Source organism: Rhopilema esculentum, chromosome 10, assembly GCF_057945365.1.
Source record: "Rhopilema esculentum isolate cy_ngs chromosome 10, ASM5794536v1, whole genome shotgun sequence".
In the NCBI taxonomy this organism is placed as follows: Eukaryota; Metazoa; Cnidaria; class Scyphozoa; order Rhizostomeae; family Rhizostomatidae; genus Rhopilema; species Rhopilema esculentum.
Window position 1 is genome coordinate 10,791,125 of NC_142824.1, and position 20,652 is coordinate 10,811,776.

Consider the following 20,652-nt stretch of genomic DNA (forward strand, 5'->3'; position numbering starts at 1 on the left):
TTCCTGAACTCTTTTGTTGCGTTCAGACTTCATCTTTTCCCTTTCTCTTTTCTTCCCCAGCTTTTCTATGATCTCTATTTGTCTTTTTCTCTATTATCGTAAATTGCAAGTATTTTGTTTAGGTCTCAAATCCTGCTGCATTGTATATCCATCTTCTGCCTCCTCCGCATTTTTCAAAATTGATTACGCGTCATTCTAGGTTTTATCATCCCTATAAGTACGTTTTTCTCATTGTAGATGCCGTCAGAGTTCATGTCTCCCTTTAAGAACACTCAACTGATTGTGAAGGTTTGACTGTTAATTCATTCACGTCAACGTACATTTATGCACCTGTTTGCGCTGATTCTTAATTTCTTTCTACTCAGCATCTTAAGTAAAATTTAAAAACAATATGATCGTTCAGAAGAACCCTTGTCCTCCTTTTCGATATGATCTTCCTTTTTTATTTCCCAAGAATGACCTCACTCTATGTAGAGCGTTAGTCGAAATAGATACTGAAACCAGAGAAACAATAACACTGACATAGAATTTGTAGTGATGAGCAGAGAAGCGAAAAAGCGTAAACCTCGCGGTCTTTAGCTGACAGACGAAAACTTTTATATTGAAATATGCATGTTTGAATTTGCAGACCTTGTATTGCATCACAAGCTTTTTATCAAGTGGAATCACTGCAAGTCCAGATTCGATGATCTCGGAACTTCAGATTTCAGATCCTAACAGGTATCTTGTAAATTTCGTGTATATATAGTGCATTCGTTCAAACATTTTCTTTAATCTAGCATTACATTTTTCTTTAGTCAAAACACGTAGTTTTCTAATTTCGGTATTTTGGAAAACAAACCACATCTGCATCACCACAAGTATGCATTACCACTGATTTCTAAGAAGTAAAAAATTTGAAAATAGCTCAGAAAAGTGGAAATATATTATATCACACTGAAGTACTTTTCAGCCGACAGTAGTCGGAGTATAAACGTTTGAAGATGTCCAAATGTAAGCATATGCGGATTGAAAGTAACCTGAGAGGAAAAGAATAGCGCGTTTGATTGGTTCTCTGTTTTTGACCAATCGCAGCCACTAATCTCTCACCTTGTTGAAGAGTCCGGAAGAGAAAAAACTCTTTTCGTCTGCACATATCGGGATCATTTGTTTCGATGTAGACAGATTCCCAAACTCCTAAATGAAAATACGACCTTGCTTTCCCAATGATCTTAAAATTGTCGTCACTTAATGTTTTGGTATACTCTGGATTCTTAAGTTAATGTTGGCCTATAGCACGAATCACAAGTGAAAGATTGTCGAAGCTACTTTAACTGTGCAGTCTGCATTATGGGAACAGCGTTAAACTCCCTTTAAATTCCCTCTAAAATTCCTTTGAAAGAGCTTTAAACTCAAAATGCTTGAAAAAGCTTTCTCTTTTAAGTTGCCAAACCATTGCCTCACTTGATAACGGGCTATGCTCGAAACGTCGTTGTTTATTTTAAAAGTTTTCCTGTTACAATTTACTGACATTGATCGTTATTATAGCATCATATTGTACCGCGCGCAATCTAGTACATTTCCTTACAGCTTGATTAGACTTCAAGGGTCCAAGACCGCTTTATTCATGCAGTTGCCGACAACATAAGACTACATGCGAATGCAAACCAGCGTTGCCCAAGTTACCGCATTTTCTTTCTAATTTCATTGTATTTTTTGCTAGGTTGCGGAAACAAGATTGTGCCGAAAGATTGCTCGATATCTTTTCAGGATCAGGTAAATACACCAGATCAGATTTAAAGATATTCCAAAAGTAAAATGTTTTCTTAGGCAAGACCATTTATGTTCCTGTACCCTTCAGTGTGTTCTTAAAACTATACATGTTTTCCCTAAGCATCTCTCTTTATCGTCTTCGAAAATGATTATAAAGCAAATTTCGTAGGAAATAATCATAATAGTTGCATAAGGAATCTTGTTTAAAATTTAATTTTATCAATTGTGTGTTTGGTTTAAGATCCCTTCCAGGTTTCTCATGCATCAAGTATCTACAACGCTCTTGTATGTGAGAGATTTCTATAAGGCCAAATAAGAGTATCTATGTTGAGTGAGGCCAAATAAACATCGATTTTTTATTAAAGGATATATCAAACGATTCTGTTTTCCATAGATAGTCTAGAAAGATGTATTTTCCAAAAGCTACCTTTAAGATACCACACATACGGCAGCATGTCAGATGCACCCAACATGTCATCTGGCTTTGAGTGTTATCTACTACTGGACAGATCTAAGCAAGTTTCCTTTTTTTTATGTTTACTAAAGCCGATTTCTTTTAAGGTTTCCACAAAGTGGACTTGGAGCGCCTTCCTTTTGGTTTGGCGATCATTTATCAAGAACTGTTGCACCATTATCGTCAAAAAGCGTCAGGCAATATAACGGCATCATCGGCTCGCTTGCTAGGTAGAATTTTACATTGGATCTTTTTTTCATTATCTCGAATCGGATACCTATTGTTGTTTTTCGCTAATAATGAGATTCCTAAGGAGGGGTAAGAGTGCTCCGTGTCCAAACAGTAAAATCACCCACCCATTAAGGTAGTCGGGATACCTCATATAATGACAAGAAAGGTATAAAACCCATAATACTTCTTACCCAAGCTCTTTTATGGTTTTTTTTAAGACTCTACTCTATAGTTCCGTTGCTTCAATCCTGTTGTTAGTGGGTGTTTTTATCGAGTGCCCTAACAGGTGTTTCTGAACTAAGATGATATGATATGATATTAAGGCTATTAATGCACAACTCTTAATTGCTACCTTTTACCTCTGGAAAAATCGCTATTCGCTGACATAACCTATTTATGACGCAAAGTCTCTTTAGAATCAGAGTTTTTAATATTAGTTGCCATCTTTAGTCTGATGTTTCTGTGCTCTGAATGGTTTTTAGCTATGTTTGGTACTCTAAATTAGGTAATAGGTAATTTTTTTGATATCACTTGCTTTTTATTATCTTACATTTTATAGGAAGAGAAGATCTTGCGACAATAACAGATCATTCAGTTGCGGAGTCATTAACAAGATCGCATTCTCAGGTCACTCTTGTCATTCATTTAATCAAAATTCAATTAACCTCAAGTATAATCGATAGTAAAATTCTAAATTTTTGTAATTCACTTGGCAATTCTGTTCTACGTTGCTTTTACTTCAACAAAAATTGAACTATTGAAAGTCAATCTACAATACACTGATGTTTATTATGCTGTTATGATTAAATTATGATGATGTTATATTATGATGTTAAATTATGTTTTATCTCAGTAATGGTGTTTCATTTTGTGCTATAGATTTCTTCCATGTATCCTGCTCTCATTTTTTGATGACGCTTTCCTTTTCAGGCTCATGGACCTAGCTGCTACATGACTAACGAGGTATACGTTCTTCTGTGTTTTTCAAACCTGAGTTTTAGTAACATAGCAACAAACTGTTCTTGTAAAATGTTTTTATTGAAAGAAAGCAATAAATAAGACTGCAGAGGGAAAAAAACATGCACCAGCTCTCTTCATCTTTATCTTTATCAGACTTACCGAAAACATCAGTATACCACGCTTCTACAGGTACATTTTAGGACATGCTTCTTTTAAAGCCTCTTCATTCGTGTAGACAGGGCTTATAAATAGCGTTTACGGCCACATAAAATGTTACATGCCTCTGATTGATCAGATACTACTGGCCTCTGCTTTTTCAAAGGCTACAGGACGCTGGCTGGTCAATGCAAATGCAATCAGAAGTGCTCCCTTTTCTATTGGCTATTCTCACCCATTTCTGATTATAACCTTTTGCTGTCAGAAGATTTCCCCTTTCTGGTTTTCTACTATTGGATAATATCAACTTTCATCATTCAACCAAAATGAAGTAGCTGTATATTATTAGTTTGTTAAAGCTTTCATTATTTTAATAGAAAATATTTTTACCTCTTGATGCCTTGTTCCCTATTATGATATCTCTAAGGGTGACGTCATGTTTTATAGAAAATATTTTTACCACTTGATGCCTTGTTCCCTATTATGATATCTCTAAGGGTGACGTCACGTTTTCTGTATGCACACAGCCTGATACTTTCACTTACACTGCTTGTTTTTGCAGGTTTTCAAGATGCGCTTCAGCTATGATCGCAGGGTGGATGAAGTTGAGAGGCTTCTTACGTCATCAGTCCCAGTAGTTATCAACATAATTCAGAAACCGGAAGTTAGGTGACTGCTTCCTTTGTATCTTTTATATCTCTGGAACTCGATTAAGCAATTCTATATGTACGAAGGAAGAATATACCTGACAAATTTTTAATGAAGTTTTTTTGATGTTTAAAAGTCACCAAGTAAATGAATGTTTGACCCAGCAGTACCAAAGGGTCTCGGTCCGAGCAAGAATTTGGGCGCTTGTGTCTGCTGAGTCGCAGCAGGAAAGTAATGGTTACTCGGAGGAAACATTTTTTAAGGTTTTAATACGTAATGTCAAACTGGGTAACAAGCTTTTTAAGCTCTGCACAACTTAATAAACTGGTGTGTTATCTAAAAAATAAAGATTTGTGGTTTTTATGCCCTTGTTTTTATTTGCCGGACACTATTATAAGGAACATAGGAGCTGTTCATCCTTGTAATGCTGTTTCCTCGTAATATCAAATGCGGGTTTCAGTAAATGTGTAGTTAATTCTACTTTATTCATTGTTCATATAATGCCCCCGCGGTTGTCATTTTCGCTTGTAATGTGTCCAGTATTTTTTTATTATATATATATTCGGTGTAAAAACTTACAACAACAAATTACCTAAAACAGTACGTACGAACTACTTAACTACATTACAAGGACGGAACCCAGGAGGAGCAATATAACATGACTGCCCCCTGGAATACGACATGTATCTAAATATAACTAATAATAAAATTATAACACTATATATACATATACTAGATTATAATAATACATACATAGTAAAATACAACATATGTTTGTAATGGCATACACAGCACGGTGACAATATTCAATATTGAAGAACTGCAAACCCACAACAATTGCAATAAAATTTCTCTTTTTGCGATGTCGAAGTCGATAATTATCAAAAATTAGCTTTTTTTAATTCTACTTTGCTTTTACGGTATGATATTGCGGATTGTCTGAATTATCATACTCAAAGAACAACTCCTTACCTCTTAATTCACATGTTAAACCTTTCCCAACAACTAGTAAAAGCAGGCTTAAAAAAGGCAGGAATTTTGAATTTCGAAATATTTTGAGAATTTCTTTTCTTGGTTTTATAAACGCTACCCGGCCAATATTTTTCAACATTATAAGTAGTATTCATTCATACAGAAACATTGCATATCTTTCTAACTATTGAAAATTTTATAAAATTTTAAGAAACTAACGTTCTGAAAACAGACCTATTTACTGAACTGTTCTTGTGTGTTCTTATTGATTTCGTATGTTTTTAGCGATCACGACTTCATTAAAGAACAAGAATCGAAGCTTTTATTGCGCTCTAAAAGGACGATGGCTTTGCCCGTTGCCAGGTGATGAGGCATAGTTTCTGTAACCTATACTCGAATATTACTTAACGTTTTCTCCGTATTACCAATGTTTTTTAAAAATTAGCCGCTAATGCTTAATAAATCATTGTCTTTCGACCAATAGTTGGAAACTCATATTTATGACGTAATCTTTCTGTTTTGCTGACAACGTATTCGATTTTCGTGTTACTGATTGCCTGATCTTTAGCAAAACCTTTTCGCAGAGGATTATTTCGGCTGGGAATGACAGAGCCTACAATCGGCGAGGTTATAGGGATTCCAACGCTTGAACTAACTGGAAAAGATATGCAAAGGTTTGTTAAAATCACGCTACAGATTAGTAAGCATGCTTCAAACTCTATTTCGAGTACCGAATGTGATGAGGTCAAAATTACGAGGAGGGCCATAATTTGAGCCCTAATATGAACCAACTTGGTGCTTGCAACAAATAAATAGTTTGAAATTTATCATTCAACTTTACTCTTAAATAATACAACTTTGCCAGTAGTTCTACCAAAATAGCAAGGGGGGCTCTTGCACAAAATGTTGCGAAAAACAATAGCTAAAGTAGAAATTTATACATTTTCGCCATCAACAAGGGGGTTCAGCCCCCCCTAGCCACCCTAGCTCTACACCCCTGAGCTTTTCTGATGTTTTATACCACATCTTCAACTTCATGTAGTTCTAACCTGAAAGTACTGGACTTGATTAACGACACTTTTCTTAATTTTTTGATGTTCTTTTTGCTCAGGGCATCAAATAGCAAAACCTCGAATGATTAAAGAGAAGCCTTTTATAAGACACTTTTAATGTAAAACTTGCAGCTTTAGCGACCTCTAACTTCTGATGATACTTAGTGGTTGCTGTAATTAGCTATTGAATTTGATATAATTTCATTACAGTAAAAACCCGTGCATAAGAAACCGGCTTTTTTCAATTAGCCTAAACGGGGTTTTACATGAATGGTACTTTAAGTGGATTTAGGCTATCAAAGTTCTCGAAATAGGTTTCTTATATTTATGTAGCAAAATCGTAATGTTCATACCATGCAGTAATGTTATAATACCTAAAGACAGTTAAAGCCTAACAAAACAAATATATTGGGTTAACATGTGGTTTACATGTGGTTAATAAAATAAGGTTTTTATGTGGAAAACTTGGACGAAATTAAAATCGAGGAGGTCTAAATTCTCAAAATCAAAGTTGTCATTCGCGGGTTTTTACTGTATCGTATACTTATATTTCTGCAGCAACAAAGTCATCAACCTCCCATCCCAAACTGACCTGCCTGCTGATCGATTTCAGTGGCCTCTCTTCCACAACGGAGTTGCTGCAGGTCTGGAAATAGCCTATGGTAGTTCCCAGGTTTGTAATTTAGTTTGCAAGTAGAGTTTAAGTAAAATCAACGATCTTGCTCTAAGTACTTATGGCCTTCTTTTCTAGTGAGGCTTTTCCTGGATAGATTCCTTTTTTTAGGAGATTCCTTTAGTACGCAGTTTTCCTTTAGGAGATTCCTTCAGTAAAGAGTTTTCTTTTCGTGAAGAGATTCCTTCCGTTAGGAGATTCCTTTAGTAAAGAGTTTTCTTTTCGTGAAAAGATTCCTTCCGTTAGGAGATTCCTTTAGTAAAGAGTTTTCTTTTCGTGAAAAGATTCCTTCCGTTAGGAGATTCCTTTAGTAAAGAGTTTTCTTTTCGTGAAGAGATTCCTTCCGTTAGGAGATTCCTTTAGTAAAGAGTTTTCTTTTCGTGAAAAGATTCCTTCCGTTAGGAGATTCCTTTAGTAAAGAGTTTTCTTTTCGTGAAGAGATTTTTTCCTTTAGGAGATTCCTTTCCTAATCAGTTTTCCTTTAGCGAAGAGATTCCTTTTGCAGGAAGATTCGTTTTAGATGAATAATCCTTTGGTAAAGAGATTCCTTTTACAGAGAGCTTTCTCTTGCCCTATTTAAACTTTGAACTGCTTTGCAGATGCAATGTCTGCCGTTGCCAATGTTTATTTTGTTTTCATTTATGCTTGAATTGAGTAGCTTTCTATCAAATCACTTTTGTTTTGAATTTTCAGGTTCTTGGGAAATCCGATGCAAACATTTGTTTGTCTCGATTTGCTGTTTTTAGTTGAAAGTTTTTAGATTCTAGATTCGTTTTTTCCCTGCTGTTCAATTTATATTTGATAATAATTATGAATGCCTTGTTTTTAAAAAACGGTGCTTCTAAGTGTCACTGTTTTTTATTTACTTCCTCTATCCCTTTCCCATTGTATATTATGCTTTTCTCTATTAACAAAATTCACATTCATCTGCTTCATTTGTAGATTGACTCGACATGGATTGTCTACAATAAGTTGAAATATAAAGAATTGAATGAAGAATTAGCTGGTTTTCTAATGGGTGTTGGCTTGACTGGGCATCTTCACGTTTTACCGCCTCACCTTCTCTACGATTATATTACCAAAGTCAGTTCATTGTATTTTCCCCTCCATTACTCTATGGTATCTTGCCCTTACTTTTGAAAAAAAACATTTAACACACTGATTCAAAAAATACATGTACAACATTCAAGAGCAATCTCTTCTCCCACAACTGGAGGTAATAAATCCATTCGAGGAAGACAAACTCAAAATGATCAAAAACATTGCCCCCTTATTAGCACCTACAATGCCTGCCAAAAGTACTTGGAACACCTAGCAATTTGCATTGCATTTCATATCTTTCATTCCTTTTCCGAAAAAAATTACGACTTCCGTCTTCTTCCCCCTAGAACAATGTTGATAATTTAGAGAATATCATAAAAGAAGCGCAAAAGAAAGTGCTTCCTAATATCCTAACTCGTTTTATAGTAAACCAACATTGTTCCGTGGGGGAGAGGTGGATGATTGATTCTGACCTTGGAAAATGACGTCAGTGTTCCAAGACTTTTGGCAGGCATTGTACGAGCATTGAAATCCCGATACTTCTAGAGAACTAGATATAATATCACCCATAGAGAGAGTAACTTTACTAGTTGCCTGATAATGACATGATGCGTGAAACTCAGAAAAACAACTAAGAACCATCCTGTTCTATCTTTCAAAAGCTTGTACATATCTGCCCATGCGGCAATTAGCACTGGTGACAGATTGATAAAAAGCAATTTTAAATTTTTGTATGTTTTAGCCCATATATTTTCCTTTATGCTGATCTAATGTCACCTTCAGTAAGCTTGTTCCTTGATCAACATTGACATCTGAGTTTACTTTGGCAAAAATCCTTTTCTTCTTAACTTAAGGACAAGTTAAACTCGGGAGTACAGACAAACCCCTTTTTAGCAGGCTGAATTGAAATCGGATTTTGACACTATAATCAACCGCCTATCCCTGCCAATCTCTAAAGCCTGAATCAACGACTAGCCTTACTCAGTTGCCCTATCATTGATCCATCTATTTACTGGAAGTCTGACAAGAAAAGCTAAGAATACCCTCGTGCTATTTCCGTCGATCCTTTCAAATTCAAATGCTTACAATTATTTAAATATTCTCATCCCTATCCTCCTTCATCTATACAAGCCAATAAGAGATTCATCAAAATAGTATCTGCTTCTTACTTTATATCCACGTAGACATTGGGATTATGTGTTTACTGTGATTTGTTTTTCATTCCTGATTTCATTTGTAGGGTCATGGATTCACAAGTGTTGCCTTGCTGTTAGGCATTACAGCTGCAAAGTAACTTGTTTTTAAAATAGAATTCTCTTTTCTTCTCGATATTTTCTGACTATTCGTAGAATGCGATGCATACCAACTTTTCAATAAAATAAGAACATTTTTGCCAATTTTCAATCAGAAAATTATACTATCTATTCACGTCTTCGTGCATTGCGTGCCATTTTCAGAAATGCTATAAAAGTTCAGCCAATGTTTTAGTTTAAAAAGGGGTTGATGAAGTTCTATTTAAAAAATTAGTGTATTTAGCAAGTTGCCTTATAGCAAAGTGGCATATTATATTGACAGAATATTTTTATTTTAGTTTTGGTAGATACCTTGTATTAATTGAAAACTTCAACAATACACCCAAAGTTGCTACACACTCAAAATTTCATTTCTAAAGCCCCTCCGGGTGATTATTCGAGTATTCAAAATACAAAATATGTAATTTTTCAGATGCGGAAGCAGAGACGCAGAAATTTACAAGCTGCTAGCTGTTCATGTAGACGCACTTTTACCCCCAACTGCATTGGAAATTAGCATTCCCCATTCAGCCAAAGTTGCTGCGATTCTTGGCACTGGACTCTTGTATATGGAAACGATGGAACGCCATCTGGTCAAAATATTTTTGCAAGAGATATCTAGGCCGCCTGGTCCTGAAATGGAGAACGCGATTTGTCGAGAGTCGCATTCTTTGGCTGCCGGTTTCGCTCTCGGAATGGTTCTTCTTGGGGTAATCGCTAATTCTTCATCTTCACCAGGATCAAATGACTTTTTAACATATTTTTTTTCGTCGAAATTGCCCTCCATCCCAATTTTCTGCTATTTTTAAGACCTTCTCCAGCAGCTTGGTTTCATACGGAGTAATTAAACATGGTCGGAGAAACTAGAACTTTAGAACATTTTGGTCTCCTTCAGAAGATCCGTAATGACTCAATTTTTAATATAGTGAATTCTATATCATTTTTGCAATGAAAGAGGCATTTAGATTCACTGTTGTAAAAGGGATTCAAATTGTAGGCAGGATATTTAGATTCAAATTTTGGCAAGCAGACAATCAGAATCCAGCTTCTCCTTATAATTATGGTTGTTACTGTGAATGCAGGATTCAATTATATCAAATCATTTTAAGAATAAAGTTCCAAAATACAGAGAGCTTTTTTCTTATGTTTTAGAAAGGAACTGACTCCCTTTACTTCTCGGATCTGAAAATTACTCAAGAACTTCATCATTTGGTTTTTGGAGGGCAACAGTGTGAGCTGGTATGGATTTTAATTTGATATCATATTGACATGTCGTAAATTTGTGCTTCATTTATAGGGGGCTACCTAACGCTGTATGAACTACGCAGCCGAGTAAAGAAACTTATATCTTTAGTAGTGGCCAATGAGGGTTTGTCTTGTAGATACGAAACTAGATTATTTCCTAGTAATTAGTTCCTTATAATCTGTGATCTCTTTGATCCTTATATCCTTTCTACGGTAATAAGATGCAACACATTGTGCTGGCTATCAGTTCAAAAATTCTCGATAATACAGAAACTATCAAGATATATATATCCTTAATTCTTGTATAAAGACAAGCATTGTCTCGAATTCATAGACGTTAGCACCTGGTCAATGCAATTTCACAGCTGGTACAATTTTTTCCATTCACAGCCGGTACCAGTCTTGGCAAATCTTCTCTTTTAGACCTATACGTTGAGTACTTTGCCAAAAATATTAAATCTGGAGTGTTTCTGGTACAAACTGGTATTTTTGGTAGAAAATGATTTCTTGAAAATTTTTTTCTTTTCAATATGCTTAGAGGCTGTTGTGATCGATAGATCTCTTGGCTAAAAAAGTTTGCTATCACCTTAACATATACTTAACACTAAATTCTTTGTAATTTTCTTTTAAAGCCAACTTACTTGAGGGAGATTTTCAAGTCTCCAAGCTACCTCATCAAGGTAAGCTCGTGCAATTCATTTTTTTATTGAGGAACCTCCATGAGGTTGAGGAACCTATTGAGAAATGTCGGTTGAACATTCCCGTGCATAGATAAACGCATTATTATCCCTTGCATTTATTACATGCTATTATGCAGGTGCTGCTTGGGTTCATATTGCGTTCGCCAAATCGAAGTTGATATTTCAAACCTTTTGTTACCAAAATATTGGTTGAGAAATTTTCTTTGAAAGCTAAATGTTCCTTATCATTCTTTCATTTACAAACCTTATCAAGGTCAATTTGACTAATTATATCTCATCTGTCAATGTCGAAAATTCCACTTTTATTTTTGCCTTTCTTTTTCTTTACCTCGTGATGAACAATTTTTTCAAGGAAAGTTTCGGGTTTCTTATTATATTTAGGTTTAGTTTGGTCTGTTGCAGAGGCGTGAGTCAGCCTTTTCCCTGTAAGTCAGGTGTATTTTTGTGTATTCTCGCAAGTCTTCCTGTAAGTCAGGCTTTTTCTGTAATGACTGTACCTATTGTCATTTGATTCCAGGAGGGTGACAAGCTGAACACTGACGTCACGTGCCCCAGTGCCATAATGGCGCTTACACTCATTTACCTTAAGACTAACAACAGGTGTGTCCTTTGCTCTTGCATTTTATGATTCTTCACTAGCAATGCTCCGACTTAATATTTAGTGGGACTTGAGATTTCGAACCTGCTTGTATAAACTCTACTAGGCGATGAAGAACACTTCCTCCTCTATTCTCCCAGTTTGACTCTCTGAGTCAGGTTTTCTTTGATCAAGTTTCAAGGCCCGAATCGATGTTGCTTATAACAAACTAAATGATCTTTAACCCTATTTGCATGTTGAAGCAAAAAAAGAATTTGAAAACTTAATATTTCATTGATTTACTTTTGTTTGTCAACAAAATTCGTTACTGTGTCAAAAGATTTGTATCCTCCATGGATAATGTGCTCAAATGGGTGTAAGATTAGGACATGTTTTTTTGTAGGGCTGTTTCCTTTAATCTTTGATAAATGCCTTTGGTCAATGAATGGTGGTATTTTTGTTTAGTAATGATCCAAAACTTCTAATGTTTTTTCTTTTTCTTTTAGAGTAATAGCAAACTGGTTCAGTTCACCGGATACCACAGCTAATCTGGATACAGTTAAACCTGACAATTTACTTCTAAGGGTAACGGGCCTTTCTAATTCTTCTTTAATTCTTCATCTTGCTAAAGTCTTTGTAGATGGTGTTTCCATATTTGAATACACATTTGTAAATGAAAGGGTGATTCAAATTTTGTATTGCTATTGCTTAAATGCACGTGTTTCCACGTTATACATATACCACCAGATGTCAAAGTCCAATATAAATTCGATAGCGAAGGGGATAAAAGTTTCGAAGCCATTTCAGCCTGTGACAGAAAATCAAAGCCTCTGGGTTTCCTTTCTTGCTGGGAATTATGGTCGAAGCTTTGGTTATTTCTTCAAAGCAAATACATTTCATTTAAGACCCTCTGCTCTTTTCAAGAACAACCATTCGACCGCTTTTCTCTCTTGAAAATCATCATATTTGTGCTTAGTTATACTTCCTGGCACTTATTATTCCATAAAATCTTTTATGATGCTATTAGCAACTAATCTTGTATTCTTGGCATTTTATAATTTTGATTTTATTACCATCGTACAATTTCTTAACCGATAAGCTTTAATTACATACAGAAGCCAAAAGCTTTTAAAAAACAAACTACGTCTGCATAAACGCCTCTTACTGTTCTTCTTACGAAGCCGAAAAAACCATTGCATTTTTCATAAGGTAAACATATATGAATTTCCATTTTATTACACCTAGAAATTCAAAAGACCACTGATAACATTTATTCTTGGTGTATCTATAATTCATCATTTTTTTATATTTTTTAGTTACTGGCAAGAGGGTTGATTTTGTGGGAAGAGACACTTCCATCTGTTGATTGGGTTGAAAGTCACTTGCCACAGGTATCACTTCCTCTCTCAGGGCGCAATTTCAAATCCTACCAGATGCCTTCATTTTTTGTACTTCTCATTCTTGTCTCCAATCTTTTGTGAAAAACTTCAATTTTAAAATTTCTTAGTAGATGGGGGTTGTACAATTTTTTAATACGCTGTTGATTTTCATTTTTAAAACCAAGAAGAGAGGAAATTCTTGTTGCTGGCAAACCTACCTTATCTGATTTGTATCCTGATAGGAGGCCTCGTTAATTTTTGGTGTGTTGAAAATTTCTTTCGAATAAAGTGGTGGTATTTCTTTGTATGAAGTATCCTCACTTTAGACACGCCAGCGTACTCTTGATAAATAAGTACAGCTCGAATAAACACATAACAGTCTTCCCAAATCGCTTCCTCCTTTTTGAAATGTTATGTCCAAGGTTTTCACAATATATTATTTGTATTTTTCCCATAAAGTTAATAAGATTTCAAGTATTTCGTTTCAGTGTTGAATACTAGCGGAGGATTTGCTTACACAATCGTTCTATAAAATGCCCCAGGACTTCGCAGTCAGTGAAAATGTGAATCGTTCTTTTGCCAATTTCATGATCTTCACGCATTTGCTTGATTTTTCTAGATATTTGATGATGTTTCTTTTGACGTGAAACAACAGACAGCGTACGATGCTGACAAGGAGACGCTGCGGTAAGATTTTAGGAAATGCTCCTCTTTCATCGTTTATTCATTTTCTTAGTTTTTTAGCTCACAAGAAACAGTGCTCATTTTATTCAAATATAAAGTACTGATGAATTTTTGATTACTTTTTTCGTTTTTCAGCGAATTGCTTTCTATATGGTTTTTTATCTAACAAGAAACGATGTTAATTTTATTAAAATATGAAATACTGATAAATTTTTGAATACTTTTTTCTCGTTTTTCAGCCAATTTCTTTCTTCCAGCTCGTTTTCTTTCCATTTATTGCAATTAGTTTTCTGCAAAATGTACTTGTTAACTAGAATGCAAGTAATTGCTTGGTCCGTGTTTTAGTCTTGGATATTGCTGTATCATTGCTGGTTGCTGTATGGCACTTGGCATCAAGTTTGCTGCAAGCGCAAACCAATCTGCCTTTGACACACTAGTAAGGCTTTTTTTTCAAGACTATAGTCATGTTTTCTCTTGTTAATCGTTTGCCATCATGTTTCTCGTGTATTTATTCAAATTCTTTCCTCTTACAGTTCTCATGCAGTGCATTTTCAGTATTATGTTAACGTCATGTTTAAGTATTTGCGAATTTAATGTTACATATTAGATTTGCTTTCCAGGCTTGATTATTTTTGCAGAACAGCTCAAGCCCCTTCGCATTTTCATTTATGCTCTCTTATCAAATGTAACTTCGTCTAGATATATCTCGATTTTTGTCCTTTCGAATCCCAAACATTCCTTGTCTTCTTTTACCCATTAAGAATAAATGTTAACCTGAACTCCTCATCTATTTGCAATAAATTTTCACAATAATGATTTTAACAATGATGAGGTTATAACGTATTTTCTTTCTCCATGACTTGTATGGCCTATTCTTTCAGATTCACTTCACGCAAAAGTTTCAGAAATTGGCTTCTAATCCAATTTTTGAAAAGGTTTGTATAGTTTTGTGCATCAATTTTCATCATTTTGTTTATAGCATATTATTCATATATTTCAAATTTATTAATTCAGATTCAATATACTGCTTTTATTATCAACATCAATGGACCAATGTTACGCTCGTGAGAACTGTGTTTAAGAAAAGCTCCCACCTACAGTGTTATCGGCTTGCAAATCAAATATTTTTTGTCACATTCGTCTATAACAGTCACTGTAAAATGTCGACCACTTACCTTTTAACCAGGGTGGTAGAGCTGTGATCGAAATGTGTCTCACTACCGTGCTCGTTTCTACTAGCTTGGTGAGTAAGCATATTTTGGTATTTTTAATTGCCTTTGCTTTGATTTACGCAAGTTGATTCCAAGCATCATGAAAAGTATTGGCATTGCTTTCCTATTTGGTTGCTAACTTGCTTTATCATGAATGAAAACAAGCTTTTTGCATACTTAATTAAGAATACCAAGGAGCTCCCAATGATTTTCATCATTATAATCCCATTGAAGAAACTGTTGGCAACTGTAAATGCTTCATTTGTTTATGAATAATTATGAGGTTCTATTCTTGTCTGAAGAAAGATTGAGATTGCCATAGCACCTAATGGTGGTTTAACATACTGATGAGGTCATAATAGAGCAAGCCTAATACAGCTCCAGCAAATAAATTTATTTTAAATGTTAACGAATGTATTTCCTTAAAACAAATATATAGTTAGCGATGATCAATGCAATACATGACAAACAGCTGATTGCGAAAGATTTTAAAAGAATTCTCTCATAGAGAGAACCACTTGCTCAACAGTAGCTTGCAGCAATATTCTCAAATGAAAAATTTGCTCTTCACAATCAACCTTTTCTGTCCTTCCTTTGTTTTCTTGCTCACCTTTTATTATGCTTCTCTTTAATTCAGGTAATGGCAGGAACAGGAAATTTGCAGGTTTTGCGCATTGCCCGCAGACTTCGAAAGCGCTGCAATGCAGACATCACCTACGGAAATCACATGGCAGTACATATGGCTATTGGTTTCTTGTTTCTAGGATTTGGCAGGTAATAGAAGAGGCCCAAATGGCACCTAACTTTATCATGCAGACCCATTTTCGTTGTCACTCTAGTTTGCTTTGTACTGCTTTGAGATGGTATTACCATCAAATATCTCTTTGCTAACCCATTCGTTAGTCTGATCAGTTGTGAACTGGTTCCTTCATCGAAAAATTTTTAGACCATAAAGGTTCACTGACTGATATCATTCGTGTTTTTAGCACAAAAAGCATTTTAAAATTTGTCTTTCAATAAGCTTACCAGTGTGTAAGGCAACTTGGTAACTTACAGGATTTTTATCCGAATGAAAATGTTTGCCAAATTGACAGTTTGTTTGTGTGCTACATTTTATTGTTTGATATTCAATTGTTGTCGAAAATTCTCGTTTTCTTGGTCACTAAGCCCAAACCCTTTTCTATTCTCTCTCTCTTCCCACTTCCTTTCTTCCTTTTATCTTCCTCCAGCTCCCATAATGCAATTTCCAGTCTTGTGGACCGTATGGATGGTGTTATTACAACTTGTTATTGCTATACCTTTCAGAATGCTGACTAAATACATTTCCTTCGTCCTTTCTAGGTTTACACTTTCCACAAGCAACAAAGCAATTGCTGGCCTGCTCTGTTCCCTTTACCCAAAATTTCCTCATAATACCAGAGACAATCGGTAATATAACATCGATACCTATTTTGAATCCATCCTTGTGTTGTTTTTCTTCATATTTCTTCGTTCTTCATTAATGCCTTTTAATATGTACTCCTTGCCTACCTGATTGAATCTTGCTTTCTCTTGGTTGCACTAAGCCATGATAAAGCATACGTGTTTTATCAAACTCAAATAGGCATGATATATTTGCCATAAAAGATTTTAAAAAGCTTTGTTTACCCTAAAGAAATAAATTTTTTCTTCAACCAACCAGGTAAGTGACAGATTGTATTTGATGCAGAAATTTGTGCATGCAGTTTATGGTAGAAGAAAATTGGAACAAATAGATGGTGCAAGTTTAAAATGTAAACAAAAAATTACCTTTCTAGCCATGCATTTTATTGTTCTTTCCTGGGGAAAAAAGAAAGACCTTTTTGTATCCCGTTTATTTTTGTTTGCAGCTACCACCTCCAAGCTTTTCGCCATCTATACGTACTGGCATGTGAGCCAAGGCTGGTTATACCACGTGACATTGGCACCGGATCTGTTTGTTTCGTGCCATTGCTTGTCAAACTCAAGGTAGATTTCATCGCTACTGGAATCTTATTTTTGACAGGGTTTTATATACGCAATTTATGTACTTTACCTTGCACTATTTTTTATTGGTACCATACAGTTTTGAACTCCATTTCAACTGTTTAGGCCTCCATTTGAATCTAACTGCTACCATGACTTTGATTTTTATTCCTTCATAATTCACAGGAAACACCTTCGTATCCAGCAACAGCGTTCAAATTGCTTGCTCCGTGTTTTCTACCAGAGGTTTCTCTGATTGACGAGGTATGCGGCCAGTATGGTCTATGTTTTGATACATACAGACTAGAATTGTCCTGTTGACGGTAGAATGATACAGGTGACAACTTGATTATACCATGTGCAAGTAAACTACAAGAAATGTGAAAAATTTTCAATTGTGTGTAAACACTGCAAAATTATTGGTAAAAATTGATTTGGTTGGTATAAAAATTGAGCATTTTAACATTTTGGCCTACTAAAAAGACGTTTTTGTTGATTTCTTCCCTTCAGCAAGGGATGGCAACACTAACGTATAGCCTGATGTTGCCAATGAATAAAGTTCTGCAAAAGCTACATAGAAGTGTTGGCCTTCCCGTGTTTTCTTTTGTAGTGATGGTAACAATTATTAGTAATGTTATAATTAATTATTGTTATTATAGATTAGGAAATATAAACAGCTTTAATTGTGTTTGCTTTCATCTCTTGCAAGTTTTTCGTTTTCCAATCTAATGTTTTTATTCTTCAAGATTCAAGTAGTTGGGCCCAGGTACTGGCCTATAACTATCAAATTTTCAGATTCTGAGAGGCCACCGTAAGTTTTAAAGATAACTTTACTTTTTATCTTTTAACTTTATAACTTGTTACGTTTGTGATACAAATGAATGCAAGTTCTGCTAACCAATTATTCATAAACCCCATTTCTGAATGAAAGTAAAACTCCACTTCTTGTCACAGTTCTCTCTTCCATTTCATCTTTCATGCTTTGTAGATAATTGGCTGGCTGTTTCTCTTATAAAAGACCAATTGACGAAAGCATTAATACTAGAGCATTGCTGCAAGTCAGCTTTAAATTGAAGGTTTTATCAATGTTATAATGGTTTCAACCAAGCCTTAAGAATTATATTTAAGAAAGGCTGCATGCACTTCTCCCTAGTTTTCATTTGATCTCTTCTAGTGATGAAATCGTAAGAATTATCAACTGTTTGTACGTAAAAAAGAAAGTTGGCTATCTCTCATATGTAGATGATCCGAAAGTAAGTTTTACTTTTTACCTAGATTTCTTTTGGTGAAATAATTGACGTTTCTATTATCATGTTTTGTTAATTTTGATATTTGTTTCATCAAGGGCAAATTTCTAAAATTTTTGAGGGTTAAGGATCTCACAAGTATATCCTGGGGAGAGTTGGAGATGATTGTTTAACTTGAATTAAAATCCTTGAAAATCAAGACTTTTCCCTTAAAAATCAAATGCAAAATAATATTGAATCAACTGAAATCTATTCGAGACAGCAATGACTAGAAAGTCTTTAGTATAATGAGAGTGATTTGGGATCTTTTTTGGATATGAATCTCTTGCAATATAGGTAAGCTATATTCTTTTATGAAGATTTATCCGAGACATGCCAGCATGTTTTTTGTGAAAAGCAGAATCGTCATGATTATATATCGATTTCTTTATGACATGAAAGTGACAACCTATTTTCTGTGTTAGAAATTTCTGTTCACTTGTCTCTCATAATGTTCTCGATGATGTATAGGCGACCTGTGCACGTTTTTGTTGTAAGGAATAGGACGGTTGTAAGCCGCTACTCCGAGTTTCAAGCTTAATGCGATCGTCAGGCAACTTTTAAACTGCTCTCTCTATAGATGTTATGATATTTAGTTGTTATGTTCCTGGCGTTACCGGGAATTTTTCTGTTTTGGATATAAGCTTGCATATAGATATGTTTGATGCTATGGTACTAGAATGTTACCTCCGCCGAGCCCTGCATGACAGCAGTCTCTAAAAATATATTGAATTTCAGGGTCATCGAAACCTTATGGCGAGAACTTTCACAAATCAATCAGAAAAGGTATGCATTCTATTTTTTTTTTCAATTTCAATGCCACAATATGTTATTGGTTGTGTTTTGTTTAAAAGGGAACTCTAATAATTGCATAAAGGTTAATTGCGTTAGCCAAGCTGAAATGTCAGTTTCTTAATATAATGTGCTACAGAGCCACTGATCATTAATCTCAAGGATCCATGAATCGAGAGTAGGTTGACTGCATACTTGCCCAATTCTAGCCCAAAGTATTTTCACCAATTTTCAGATTTCAGTATTTTCTTCCAATAAAAAGTGTAAGTACAATCACTGCCAAAATTTCTTGGGACACCTTAAACTTTGCGCTGTATTCTTTATTTGTCTTCCCAACAACTACTTCTTCCAGCTTCCTTTCCCCAAATAACAATGTAGATAGGTTAGAAAAATATACAAGCCACAAGAAAAAGCGTAGTCAATAACCTCTTTTTGTAGTAAATCGACATTGTTCCTATGGGGGGAGAGGGGGTAGAAGACTTCTGACAGTAGTTGTAGCTGGCAAATATCGTACTGATGGTATTGATTTAGCACAAAAGTGCAAAGGTCTCTCTCATTATGCTGCACTGTCAACAGTACCAAATTAGCTTCCTTTTGAACCATTAGACAATAAACAAATTATTTACACAAAATATGAAGCGTTTATGAAAAACAAAATACTTTAATTACGTAATGAAGGCATGACTTTGGGCCACTTTGAAGTTTATTGTTTCTTTCTATTATAAAATATAAAAAATGCGAGGAAAGCGTTTAAAGATGTTTATTTCAAAAGCTTAAATTTCCAGTGTCTTTAAAATCAGAGACAGTTCACAAGTCACTTGTTAAAAGTGTTATATTACTGTCTTCGACTTTTTATAACAGTGTCAACTTCTTTGTTTGATGACTCCAGTTTTCTAACGAGGCAGATATCAATGTCTCCATAACAGTCCTTGTTTCCTGTTGTTTCCTGTTATAGTAAACGCGGTCTCAGTCTCTTTTGTTTAGGATGATTATAACGAACTAGTCTTCAAGATTAGAAATATTGAAAATAGGCCACATAGTGAAAGTTTATATTTCTTATGGGTTGGCGATCTTTGGAGAAAATAGACTTCTCATTGTATATACCTAAAGTAGTACCACTGTAGTGGAGATTTTCCATTCTACTTGATGCCAAGCTTATGATTTGGGTAAAATTGATAGCATCACAATCTGGTGTTAAGTTTGAAGATATTTTTTACTCCTTGTGCCATATCTGTTTTATTTTAATTGATTATATACCTATTTGCCATGCACATGTATTAGAAAATAACTGATTTTACAGTAAAGAACCTTTGGAAATTTATTTTTTCAAAGCTAGTTGAATTCTAGCAAGCAAGCTAATTTTACAGTACTTTTTAAGGGAGAAGAGGTTTTCATGTCATGCCACTGCATAGGTACTTTATATTTCAGCTTGAAACAATATCATCATTTAGTTCCAATGCTGATGCTGTTCTCTTTGGTGAAATGTTCTGTTCAGATGATGCTAAAACCAATGAGGTTAAAGAATACATTTTATTTGTCTGATCTATTAAAAGAATCAAGTTT

The 20,652-nt window shown here is 34.9% G+C and overlaps 1 protein-coding gene across 2 annotated transcripts in view; it reads left to right on the forward strand.

Annotated features, from left to right (window-relative positions):
* LOC135688601 (anaphase-promoting complex subunit 1) overlaps nucleotides 1–20,652 on the forward strand; it is a 38,822-nt gene that overhangs the window by 14,633 nt on the left and 3,537 nt on the right. For both annotated transcript variants that reach the window (XM_065205534.2, XM_065205544.2), the window contains exons 24-53: nucleotides 238–288; nucleotides 629–720; nucleotides 1,703–1,755; nucleotides 2,314–2,436; nucleotides 2,997–3,064; nucleotides 3,368–3,400; nucleotides 4,116–4,222; nucleotides 5,459–5,536; nucleotides 5,758–5,847; nucleotides 6,784–6,898; nucleotides 7,841–7,981; nucleotides 9,180–9,229; nucleotides 9,665–9,941; nucleotides 10,384–10,470; nucleotides 11,109–11,156; nucleotides 11,695–11,777; nucleotides 12,261–12,339; nucleotides 13,071–13,145; nucleotides 13,753–13,820; nucleotides 14,163–14,253; nucleotides 14,699–14,752; nucleotides 15,004–15,060; nucleotides 15,666–15,802; nucleotides 16,370–16,456; nucleotides 16,897–17,014; nucleotides 17,198–17,275; nucleotides 17,758–17,822; nucleotides 18,186–18,264; nucleotides 19,036–19,083; nucleotides 20,518–20,604. In XM_065205534.2, coding sequence (XP_065061606.2) covers nucleotides 238–288; nucleotides 629–720; nucleotides 1,703–1,755; nucleotides 2,314–2,436; nucleotides 2,997–3,064; nucleotides 3,368–3,400; nucleotides 4,116–4,222; nucleotides 5,459–5,536; nucleotides 5,758–5,847; nucleotides 6,784–6,898; nucleotides 7,841–7,981; nucleotides 9,180–9,229; nucleotides 9,665–9,941; nucleotides 10,384–10,470; nucleotides 11,109–11,156; nucleotides 11,695–11,777; nucleotides 12,261–12,339; nucleotides 13,071–13,145; nucleotides 13,753–13,820; nucleotides 14,163–14,253; nucleotides 14,699–14,752; nucleotides 15,004–15,060; nucleotides 15,666–15,802; nucleotides 16,370–16,456; nucleotides 16,897–17,014; nucleotides 17,198–17,275; nucleotides 17,758–17,822; nucleotides 18,186–18,264; nucleotides 19,036–19,083; nucleotides 20,518–20,604 — 2,619 coding nt within the window. The remainder of the gene's footprint in view (nucleotides 1–237; nucleotides 289–628; nucleotides 721–1,702; nucleotides 1,756–2,313; nucleotides 2,437–2,996; nucleotides 3,065–3,367; nucleotides 3,401–4,115; nucleotides 4,223–5,458; nucleotides 5,537–5,757; nucleotides 5,848–6,783; nucleotides 6,899–7,840; nucleotides 7,982–9,179; nucleotides 9,230–9,664; nucleotides 9,942–10,383; nucleotides 10,471–11,108; nucleotides 11,157–11,694; nucleotides 11,778–12,260; nucleotides 12,340–13,070; nucleotides 13,146–13,752; nucleotides 13,821–14,162; nucleotides 14,254–14,698; nucleotides 14,753–15,003; nucleotides 15,061–15,665; nucleotides 15,803–16,369; nucleotides 16,457–16,896; nucleotides 17,015–17,197; nucleotides 17,276–17,757; nucleotides 17,823–18,185; nucleotides 18,265–19,035; nucleotides 19,084–20,517; nucleotides 20,605–20,652) is intronic.